At 37.8% G+C, this 12,699-nt stretch overlaps 1 protein-coding gene across 2 annotated transcripts in view; it reads right to left on the reverse strand.

The window, feature by feature from the left end:
* Positions 1 to 12,699, reverse strand: part of LOC122800784 (collagen alpha-3(IV) chain-like) — a 1,680,215-nt gene that overhangs the window by 309,360 nt on the left and 1,358,156 nt on the right. For both annotated transcript variants that reach the window (XM_044070045.1, XM_044070046.1), the window contains exon 42: positions 4,115 to 4,300. In XM_044070045.1, coding sequence (XP_043925980.1) covers positions 4,115 to 4,300 — 186 coding nt within the window. The remainder of the gene's footprint in view (positions 1 to 4,114; positions 4,301 to 12,699) is intronic.

Raw genomic sequence — 12,699 nt, forward strand, 5'->3', positions numbered from 1 at the left:
GTGCCAGACTACATATGCGGAAGCTTCAATGGCACCTTAAGTCAGTTGGGCTACAGCATCATCACCCTCTGAATTTCCGTGTACCTCTCCTTCCCTGTCTCAAGAAGGAAGTTGAGTGATAGATTCAAAAGTTAGCTCTCAACCTAGGCCAGCCCTTTCTGCCTTCAGTCCATTCTCAATAACTGTTTACTGATGCCTCAGACATTGGGTGGGGGCTTCTCTTCTTCACCTGAAAGTTAAGGGTCTTTGGCCTCCCCATCAGAAGTCAGACCACATCAACATCAAAGTGATGAGAGCTCTGATTTTGGCCCTTCAGGCTTTCCACCCCATGTTACTTCCAGGCCCTTTCAAGGTGTACACAGACAACACTACAATGATGCGGTATGTCAACAAGCAGTGGGGCACAATATCTTACCTCTTCTGCAGGATGGTGCTTCAGGCTTTGGAATTGGCTCTCAGTTATCAGATAACTTTCCAGGCAGTATACATTCCTTCAGAGCACAATCTAGTGACAGAATCTCTGAGCAGGTCAAAAACATTGGCTCATGAATAGATGCTTCACAGAGATGTGTTTCTGGACATTGCCCATTAGTAGGGTATTCCTCAGGTAGATCTTTTTGCCTCCCCTCTGAACAGGTAACTTCCTCTCTTCTGTTCCAGAGTGCCATGCCACCTGGCATGGAAGACAGATGTCCCTTCTTTTCCTTGGAAGGGAATGTTTATCTGCCTTCCTTCTCCTTCCCCTGCTTCCAAGAGTCCTGCAGAGGATTCATCTGGATTCCCCAAAACTCTTGCTAGTGACTCCCTATTGACCGAGACAGCACTGGTTCCCCCTCTTAATGCATCTGGCCAGGGGAAATCATCATGAGTTACCTCACTGGTTGGATCTCCTCACAGAGGACAAGGGGTCTCTCATCCATCCCCACTTGTCCACTCTGCAACCGACATTGTGGGTGATAGGGTTTTTGATCCCTTTCCGGCACCTCTTTTCTGTGGATGTGCTCAGGGTTTTACAGGAAGCAAGGAAACCCTCAACCAGAAAGGCTTATATGTCCAATGAAAAAAGATTTTTGGTCTGGTGCCATGCTCGTAACTAGGGCCCTTATTCAGTGGGGGGTCCCTCTGTTACTCTCTTATTTGTGTGAGTTGCTCCAGTCTGGCTAGGTGTATTTTTCTGTGAAGGCCCACTTGTCAGCCATTTTTGCCTGTCTGCCCTTAAATCCTTCTTTTACTTCTCATTTTGAGGTAAAACAATTTCTTAACAGTGTTCTGTATATTAGGCCTCCAAGAAAACCTACTGCTCCTCCTTGGAACCTTAATTTTGTTTTGGAAAAATTGACTCAGGCTCCTTTTGAGCCTGCAGATTCTGCTTCTTTGCAACATTGTACCTAGAAGACTGTTTTGTTGCTGGCTCTTACTTCTACTTGGAAGGTTTTTGAGCTCCAGGCTCTTATGGCCATTCCTTCGTTTTTGGTTTAACACAGAGACAGGGTGTCCCTTTGTACTTATCATTCTTTTATGCCCGATGTGGTAAATGTGTTGTCCTTGAAGCAAATGGTACAACTCCTTTCCTTTTTCTCTTCCCCTCAGTCTGCAAGTGAGAGGGCCCTGCATACCATGGATTTGCACAGACAGCTCAGGTACTATTTGGATAAAACTAGGAATATTCGTAAATCTGATCAACTTTTTCTTTCCGTTCATCCCAGGTCTTTGGGTTTGGCTGTTTCTAAGCAAATCATCTTCTCCTGGATATCTACGGTCATTTCCTTTGGTTGTTCTTTTCATGGCAAATCTCTGTCTACTTCTGTTAAAGCTCATTTCACTAGGGCTGTTGCCTATCTTGGCGCCTTCTCCAAGGGGTTGGACACCAATTTCATCCTTGAAGATGGTACTTGATTTTCAGTGCATACATTTACTAAGCATTATAAGCTGGAAATGGTTTCTAGGGCCAGACAAGGTTTTGTTGAAACCATTTTATGTGAGTTTGTTGAGGGCTCTTCTTAGTCTTCCAGCTCCCATTCTGTTTCTTGAGCTTTTTGCTCTCCCTTCTATGAAGAATACACTAACAGTGATATATAAGGACATAGTACAGTTGTATAAAATCTTACCATAACAGTAGATGTCATTCTCTTTACTGTTGCAGTATTTGCTCCTTCTCTCCAACCCCCTCTTGTTTGTTCTGCATTTTTTCCTTCTGGATGTGCATGGACTCCTTTTTCCTATCACAACTGTTCTCTTCTGGGGCAATTCATTTCTAGAGAGTTGCATCCATACGTCCCTAGTGTGCGGGTAGCATAAATGTGAAGTACAGTGCATACAAGATCTTTTGTAGGCTTTTTCATAATGGCAGAGTGTTGGGCTGCCCTGGGTGGGACATCCCTTCTATGAACAATACTGCAACAGTGAAAAGAAGAACATCTACTGTTATAGTAAGATTTTATGCAACCATACTTTCTGAGGATTGGGATTCTCATTTAGCTAAGGTACAGACTGTTTTAGTCTCTCTGCGACAAGTCAACTTGATCGTAAATGCCTCCAAGAGCAAAGTTAAGTATAACAGAGGTAAAATATTTATGGTACATCATAGGAAGGGGAATTGTCAAGCCCCAGAATAAAAACTAGAAACAGTAAGAAACCAGCCTATTCCAGGCATTAAGAAGCAATTGATTTTTTCTTAGTTACCTAAGTACTACTGAAAATTTTTACTCCATCATGCATCTATAGTGTGCCTTCTTACAGATTTGACAAATGGGAGGATGTCCCTTAAAGTCAAATGGCCACAAGAAGCAGATAGTGGCTGCAATCAGCTGAAGGAGGCATTACCTGAAAGGCCAGTGGTACAGTGGTTAAGGTGTATGCCTTTCAACCAACCACAAGGTGCAATCTATTATGTTCACACCCTGTTTTAGCATCCCAAACATTTCAGTAAACTCTTCATAGTTTATGCTATTGTATCTGAGCTAGACCTATGGCCAGTGCTTTCAAAGGAGTCTGGGAAGGACAAATTATCTGTATGTTATTTAATTTCCAAACTAAGCAGAGCAGAGACAAAATATTCCAATAATGAGAAGGAATGTGGAGTTCAAATGCATACAGTTGTCACTGAAGTATTACCTCTTTGTCAGGGACTTCACATCAGTTACACACCATGCCTCCCTGCCCCACCATGTTACTACACAAGAATCAAGATCAGAATTCTACACTTTGCAGGTGGTGATCAGCCATTTAAGTTTGCTAAGAAACAGTGGCCAACTAGACCTACCAGAATGTAAATGGTCTGGCTAGGGTTCATAGCACATGTAGCTGGTCTGAAACTGAGGGTTTCAATACTGGGAGATCACTGCAGTATAATGAGGCAGTTCTCACTCTAAGATGCGTCGAAACTGATATAAAGTAAAGTATTGTGGTATGATGCAATAAAAATGATGTTGTGTAAATAATGTCTGTAAATATTGCTATAGAGAAAAAAAGTGCCGCTGTTTAAGAAAGGCAGGTGAAGGCGAGCGTATCAATATATTATGAGAAGAGATATTTTTAAAGAGTGCCACTAACAAGCAATTATCTTCTTTTTCTTTTTCTCTTTATTACAGTGTAATAAAAAGGAGGACTATGGCATGGAAATCAGAAAAGTTGGCCTGGCAATGCAGCTGGAGCTTGTGACTGAAACACGGGCAACTTGGAAGTCTTTTATGGAAAAGACAGAGTGAAGGAGCTTAAGACTGTCTGTATATATTCTCAGAATGTAAGCTGTCTGAATTTCTTTTTAGAATAGATCTGAACTGATATGAAAGACTGACAAATCTGTGTGTTATTTTTTCCTGTCCTAATGAAAAATTTGGACTACTCAACTGTTATTTTGCCTTCTATTAAAAAATGAACTGCCTCTGTTGCCTTATTTTGATTGATAGTACTATATATATATATATATATATATATATATATATATATATATATATATATATATATATACTCTATCTGTAGCCATTGATCTATCCATGTAATTATCTCTGGCTTATATGCACATAAAGACATATACAAGCAGATGCACAAATAATACATATGCATACTCTCACTGCATGTAGGTAGTGCTGGGTGGCTGTCGATGTCTGCTTACCTCTGGGACCTGGTGGTCCTGGCAGACCTCTCTCTCCCTTTGGACCAGTATAACATATACCTTTGTCACCTTTTAGACCTGAAGGTCCTTGAGTTCCTTGAATTCCAGGCATACCTGGGTCTCCTGCAGAGCCAGGGTCACCAAGAGGACCTGGTGGTCCTGCTGTTCCAATACTCCCCTTGGTGCCTGAAACACAAACACATTATGATGAGCATAAGTAACGACTGGATAAAAAATGAAACTTTTACTATTACATATAAGAAGGATGAAATGAAGACCTCCCACAAACAAGACAGAAAGCATGATATACATCACATTAACTGGTGAAAAACACTGTAGTCAACAAAAAACGTAGAACTAAAACACAATAGGTCCCAGAAATCTACACCAACAGCCTCAAGATAATATTTTATTAAAACACATGTAGTATTGAATACTTTCATCTCAGAATGAAGAGACTTCATCAGAATACACCCAAAAATGAATTAAAATATTTTAAATACTGTAGACAATTAATGATGTGCCAATCACATTGCTAAAGAACAATTATAAAATGGAAGCACTAAATTTAAAGCAGCCTCATTTGTCAAAGAAAACAAAAACATTAATAAGTAGATTATGAAGCATTCAGAAGGTATAACCCTTATTATAATCCATAACTTAATACATATACACAAATAACTCAATATACCAAATGTCATATAATTATATGTCATTTGCCCTTTCACTTAAAATAGGTGCAATAGATATCGAATCATTGAGACCTGGGGGGAACATAGCAGCTAATTTAAACTGCCATTAATTTTCTTTCTTTCTTAACCTATTTTTCCAATTCCCATCTCTAGGATCAAACCTAACAATATCCAGTATCCCAAATATAAACTTATCAAAATTATGGCAAACCTGTGAATGTTTATACAAGGCATTATTAAGCTTTTTATTCTTTATATCATTCAGGTATTCATAAATCCTGTTTTTCAAGGGGCGTTCTGTTTTGCCCACATAGAAATGTAAACATGTTACACATATAGTTAAATATACCACCCAGTTTGTCAAACAATTAGCTTTTTGAAATATAACTTGACTGTGCAATTTATTATTCAAAACAACTTCACTTTCCTTATTAATATATGGACATTGGCTACACACACCACAGGGCCTTGTACCCATAACTGATAACTGTATCGGGTCAATCTTATGCTAGAGCAATTTTTTTAAAATTAGCTCCTTACTATTTACAAATCTTGGTGTTGCACCAACTTTTCTCAAAATATCCTGATTTGTCCTAAAGATATTGCAATTAGTACAAATAGCCCTCTTAATATCGTTGGAAAGATAGTTGTACTGTAATACACAAGCTTTTTTGTATGGCCCCTTCTTATTTTGTACAAAAACCCTATTACTCTCAGTAGTTAGTCCTACATCCAATAATGGCTTACAAACAGTTCCCCATTTATTATACACTTCATCTAGTACTTAACTCCACCGATCAACACTTTAGGGTAACCTCTTTCCTGAAACATGAGGGATATTTTTTCAAACTCTGTTTTGACATCTTCAAAGAGTGAGGTCATTCGACCTATTCTTACAGCTTGAGCCTTAATAATATTTCTTTTTTGTGAGAGTGGGTTATTGCTATTAAAATGCAGGTATGAATTACAAAAAGTATCTTTACGGTAGATGGTAGGTCTAAACTACAACGGCTCACTGGCTTCCTGGCCCCAGCTGTACCATCGACTCCCTGGATGATATAGAAACTCCCTATGTGGATAACGTGAATAATGAATTCACACAACTGAAAGAGGAGGTTTCACAGCTCAAGGGTGAGCTTATGAAGCTTACTGAACTGTTTTTGCAAAAGGAACAAAGTAAAACAGTACGACCTTCCTCTTGCTGTAATTCCTGAGGACTGGACATATTTTTACAAGACGAGGAAGCTACCAACATTCGCCATGGTGAGAGGCATCTGATTGGCCTGGTTGGACATGTGGCAGGAGCTACATTTCAGCAGGAAGGGGGCATGTCATCTAATGGACAGAAGCGTATTCAGGAGCTTTCTTCGGTTCAGTGTGGTGGGATAGTAGTGGTGAATACTCAGTATGGTGGTAATTCAGTTTTGCAGTGTGGTCAACCGCTCAATAATGAAGGTACTGTAAATACTGTTAACATTGATGCTCGTTCACTTTCGGAACGACTGCTTTCTAGTTTGCAAGCTGTTTCACAGCTTAATGGTAATTCTATGGTGATGGATCATACTAATCACCATTTTACATACTTAATGTTTAAACAATTTAATTTTGCATTAACAAATGAAGAGGATTCTCTTTTACAATCATATTCGGCTCATAACAATGTGAACAACATTTTCTGTTCTTTGAAAGAACTTATTTATTATTTTGAAAAGAGACTTTTTAAATTAAAAGACTCTAGATATGGACATTGCTTATTTCAAAGAGTGTATACATTTAAAAATTGTGCCACAAAGCCTACGACTTTTTAAATTCCCTTTTGGCATTGTTTATGATGACGATATTGTTACTGATTTTTCTGGACTTTTTGATGAAATGGTTATGAATTTAGTTAAAAAACAGTGTTTTATTATGGGAAACAAAAGGATGCCACAGTTGAAGAAGTAGATTTCCTTGATGTTAAAATAAGGGAAGACCTATTATTTTCCCAGCATAAAGAATTGTATTTTTAAATTATTGATAAGGTTGAGAGAAGATGTAATAATATTTTTTATAATAAGAAACAAAAGTTAGAAAGAGATTTAAAGCAATATCAGAATAAACAAGTGAACCCTACTGTTAAAATTTTAAGTAAGAATAATGAAATTCAGAGGGAAAATGAAGCACGGACATTAAGTTATATTGAAGCAGTCTGAAATGGTAATGCATTGATGATATGGGGGTAGAGCAACAGGATTTTCAAGGGGTGAGATGCTCAGAAAGACTGGCCCACAGACATACCTCTCAACCTGGAAACATCAAAAATCTGGACAAGGCCCATGAAAAATAGGCACAAATCTATAAGCTAATTAACATATCATTTGCATACATAATTACGTAACCCCACCCGCTCCAATGGAATTGTGGAATACCAACTTTCAAATGCAAACTGAAGAGCAGACAACCAAAATATGGCACCAGAGTCCCCCTGCAGCCATTCCAATGTCCCATTACATGGCTATTTCGCCCCATTTACCATAAACACTAATGTGTGCATAGTGCTTTACTTCTACAATGATTATTTGGATTTTATTTTCACATTTTACAGCGCAACAATGCACAAACACTAACAGACATCTGGTAAACAAAGCAATACTGTCTCACAATGAAAATAGACTTGGCATTAAAACTTCTCTGCCCTTGAAACTCACATTCATTGAAACAGCATTGAAATTCACACCACATCCAAAGAAAATGCATCTGGCCAGTGGTGGATAAAGATTACCTTTGGGCTGTTTTCAAATCATTGGCCCCTTGCACACAAAACAAGAAACATTCATGTGTTCTTTTCTTTGATACACCTTCCTGACTTTATTAAATTATATTCCTTGTGACCTTGTATAATACAACACACTTGTTAGACAGAGTGCATTTTAAATTTATTGTTTGAACATTTTTCCAGTAGGCTGTACTGTAGGCAATGAAACAAAATGCATGAACCAATAATGACAAAACTGCCCAATTCAGAACATTTCCATCATAAAAGTCTACTTCCACACTCACACTATAAATAGAATGACAGTAGTGTAAGCCATAGGCATCTTGCACAGCTTCTCGCACTTATTTTCAATTTCATTTTTTTTGGGGGGGGCAAAAGGTCAAAAACCAGGGACACGTTTTAAACATTGCTTGTATAATTTTGTAAAGCTGCTAGAATAAAATGTTGTGTTACCATAATGCATTTCACTGGCAAGCCTTGAACCCAGGACCCTATGCATTACAGTCAGAGCAACATACCACTATGCCACATCAGCAGCTTCATGAAGAATAGGAAAACTGAAACTTAATGGCTATCATTTAGTGAATTAATTTCTCACTTCTCACCATAGATCACCACCTCTTAGCACAAAATAAACTGTACAAAGCCAATAATGGGGGAATACAAATTCAGTTCTCACTTCTTATCATAGCTCTCAACCTCTTAGCACAAAAAACCTGGACATACAAAGCCAATAATGGGGGAATACAAATTCAGTTCTCACTTCTTATCATAGCTCTCAACCTCTTAGCACAAAAAACCTGGACATACAAAGCCAATAATGGGGGGATACAAATTCAGTTCTCACTTCTCACCATAGCTCACAACTCTCAGCACAAAAAAAACTGGACAAAGCTCTCAAGTGGTTGTGGCTAGGGACTTACCAGGGACACATTTTAAACATTGCTTGTACAATTTTGTAAAGTTGTGAGAATAAAATGTTGTATTACCACCATACATTTCACTAGCAAGTCTTGAACCCAGGACCCTATGCACTACAGTCAGAGCAACATACTATTATGCCAAATCAGCAGCTTCCTGAAAAATAGGAAGACTAAAGCTTAATGGCTATGATTTAGCAAATTCATTTCTCACCGCAGCTCTCAACCTCTTAGCACAAAAAACCTGGGCAAAGCTCTTAAACTTAATGGGTATCATTTAGTGAATTCATTTCTCACCACAGCTCTCAACCTCTTAGCACAAAAAACCTGGGTAAAGCTCACAAGTGGTGATGGCTAGGGACTTTAGGCTCTTTTTACCCTGTACCCAAGGTACAGGTTTGAGCCTGAATACCTCTAGCCGATACTGGATTGTTAGCAATATCAAGTGATATTACTCCAGTAACAATACACAGTAATACTTTCTTGTTGAAGAAAAAGAGTATGTTCAATCCCCCATTACACCCTTTATTAGAAACTTATGAGAAGCTAATTTTGGAGGATATATATGACATATATTTAAAGAATTTAAGGGTACCATGGAACCTTACTAGGGAAGAACATAGCTTATTAATGGATTTAAGAAGAGATAACTCTATTTGTGTAATGACCCCTGATAAGGATAGGAGTTTTGCTTTATATAAATCTATAGATTAATCTAATATAATGCAGGAATTATTGTTTGATGTCTCCACGTATGTTGGTGTATCTAAAAATCAGATAAATATAGCATATGCTCGTATAGATTCATACCTAGATGAGTATTTAATGGATGAGAGAATTGATGTTGAACTTCATAACTTATTGTATAAAAAGGATCCTATTATTCCTATTTTCTTTGGGATACCCAAGGTCCACAAAAATGTGGCTATGCCACCTTTTAGACCAATAGTAGCAGCCAGTGGCTCTAAAAGGCATCCACTGGCAGTTTTTATGGCTTCGTCTGTACAGCATATTTTGGGTAGAATTCGACACCTTGTCAAGGATTCATGGGAATTTTTAGGACTTTTGAAGCATGACTTATGGAAGAAAGATTTGATTTTTTTGACAACAGATGTCGAAGATCTCTTCATTGTTATACCTAAAGAAGAGGGTAGTGCCCTTTTCGAGGAGACATTGTTTAGATTTTCAGACCTTTCACATGAGCAAATAAATTTGGTATGTGAAATTATGAATTTAATTCTAGAAAATAATTTTCTCTATTTTGAAGGGGAATATTTCCAACAAATCAAGGGTGTTGTGTTGGGGGCAGCATGTGCCCCTGTCTATGCCAATCATGTACTGTTGGGTTGGGAGACCAACTGTTTAGTACATAACCACTTTTGGCACAGATTAAGAATGTATTCAAGATTTTTGGATAACATCTTTATCCTGTGGGATGGACCAGTAGAGGAGATAGAAGCATTTATCCACTATTTAAATGATACCACTGCTTTCTTAAAATTTACTTTTAAGTATGATAGTAGAGGTATTAATTATTTAGATACATTTATTTCACATGATGCACAAGGGTTTAGAACTACCATATACCGTCAAGATACTTTTTGTAATGCATACCTGGATATTAATAGCAATCACCCACTCTCACAAAAAAGAAGTATTATTAAGGGTCAAGCTGTAAGAATAGCTTGAATGACATCACAATTTGACAATGTCAAAACAGAGTTTGAAAAAAATATCCCTCATGTTTCAAGAGAGAGGTTACCCTAAAGCATTGATCGATGGAATACTAGATGAAGTATGTAATAAATGGGGAACTGTTTATAAGCCATCATTGGGTGTGGAACTAACTACTGAGAGTAATAGGGTTTCTGTACAGCATAAGAAGGGTCCATATGAAAAAGCTTGTGTATTACAGTACAACTATCTTTCCAACGATATTAAGAGGGTTATTCGTACTAATTAGAATATCTTTAGGACAAATCAGGATATTTTGAGAAAAGTGGGTGCAACAGCAAGATTTGCAAATAGTACAGGAGGTCATTTAAAAAAAATTGCTCGAGTGTAAGATTGACCCAATACTTTTATCAGTAATGGGTACAAGGCCCTGTGGTGCGTGTAGCCAATGTCCATATATTAATAAGGAAAGAGAAGTTATTTTGAATAATAAATTGCACAGTCAAGTTACATTTCAGAAAGGAAACAAGGTGGTATATTTAGCTATATGTGTAATATGTTTACATTTCTATGTGGGCAAAATGGAACACCCCTTGAATAACAGGATTTATGAACACCTGAATGATATAAAGAATAAAAAGCTTAATAATGCCTTGTATAAACATTCACAGGTTTGCCATAATTTTGATAAATTTATATTTGGTATACTGGATATTGTTAGGTTTGATCTGAGAGGTGGGAATTGGAAAAATAGGTTAAGAAAGAAAGAAACTGAATGGCAGTTTAAATTAGCTGCTATGTTCCCCTCAGGTCTCAATGATTCGATTTCCATCACACCTATTTTATATGAAAGAGCAAAAGACATATAATTATATGACATTTGGTATATTGAGTTATTTGTGTATATGTATTAAGTTTATGATTATAATAAGGGTTATGCCTTCTGAATACTTCATAATCCACTTATTAATGTTTTTGTTTTCTTTTACAAGTGAGATTGCTTTAAATTTAGTGCTTCCATTTTATAATTGTTCTTTAACAATGTGATTGGCACATCATTAATTGTCATAGGTTCATAGTCTTTTCAGGCTTGCTAGTGGTTGCTGAAGCACCTACCAAGGGGAGAAAACGCTGAGAGAAGAAAAGGAGCCACTTTTGTGATTTTAAGTATTTTCTTCTGATTTTTTGTTAAGTTTTACTGCTTTACCGTCTACTTTTTGGCACTTTCCGGTTTGCTAAAGTTTATATCTGTAACAGTAACAGTACTTGGAAGACATCTAGAGCCTGTTTACTGCATTTTCTGTGTTGCACTTAATTTAAAATTGTTTTTTTCTCTAAAAACTGCATTTTACCTGATTTTGGCCTAGCACTCAAGTGTGGGGTCATTTATTGCACTGTTGTGATTATTTTGCTGCTTGTGTATCTCTGCTACCTTTAAACTACAACAAAAACAAAAAACAAAACAAAAAAAATCTTGCTTTTTTCCCACTTTCTGAACGTTAAAAAGTTCAGTTACAGATTTGCTGTTCTGAACTATTTGGAAGTTTCTAGAAGGCCAGTGCTTGCTTGGGCTAAAGGGAAGTCTCTGTGTTCACCAGTGGGAGTGGTTAACACTGAACAGCCTGCCTGTCCCTGGAGGAGTGGTTACTACCTAGAAGTTGTAGTTTTATTGGCCATTTTGGGTCACTTCTAAACTCCTTGATCTCTCTCTCTCTCTCTCTCTCTCTCTCTTAAAACCCTACAACTCTCTTTTTGCGCGGTTTTGCGCACTGAGCAGCGTCGGGCAGCACCGCCTAAACAGGTTTAAACTATTCCAGGCTCTACAAAGTCTGCTCTTCACTTTTTCCCTTAGAACTGTTCAAACTCTCAAAGTAATCACTCTATTCTCTTTCTAAAGCCCTGCACTTGCTCAGCTCTTATAAGGAAACACTAACTAACTAAAGCACTACACCCTCCTTGACTTCTCATAAGTATTAGACTTCCGATTGGTCCTTCCTGATCAAGTGAAAAATCAGTTCCCTTTCCTAATCATCTGATCAGTAGAAAAACAGTTCCCTATACTAATCTGGTATGTCCAAGGGTCAGTTTCAAGGCTACTCTCCAGTCCAGCTGGTGAATCTGGGAATTTTGAGGCAATGTTACAATTGCCTTATGTACACAGACAACCCTCTCCTCCTTCCATCAAACTCTAATACATGTGAGAGATGCAGATACACAGCCAAACTGGAGGCAGAGCTCTCTCAACCCAAGACTGGCACAGTCAGTCAGGAGGAAAAGGTAACCACCCACACCACAAATCCAGTCTCACACAGACCTATTACATCTGCATACCCAACACATAAACACACAAAAACATACTCGGAGGCTCTAAATAAATATCTGCCTAAACAGCAAAGACCTTCTAAGCAGATATCCAAGCAACAGCCACCCCTCAACAATACCCATGAATCACATATCTCACAAAATCAGTGTGCCTCACAACCACAGCCCTTAAGGCCAAACAACACACCAAATACACTTGTTATAGGGGACTCTATTGTCCGG

Source organism: Protopterus annectens, chromosome 4.part1, assembly GCF_019279795.1.
Source record: "Protopterus annectens isolate FY-2018-M chromosome 4.part1, PAN1.0, whole genome shotgun sequence".
NCBI lineage: Eukaryota > Metazoa > Chordata > Ceratodontiformes > Protopteridae > Protopterus > Protopterus annectens.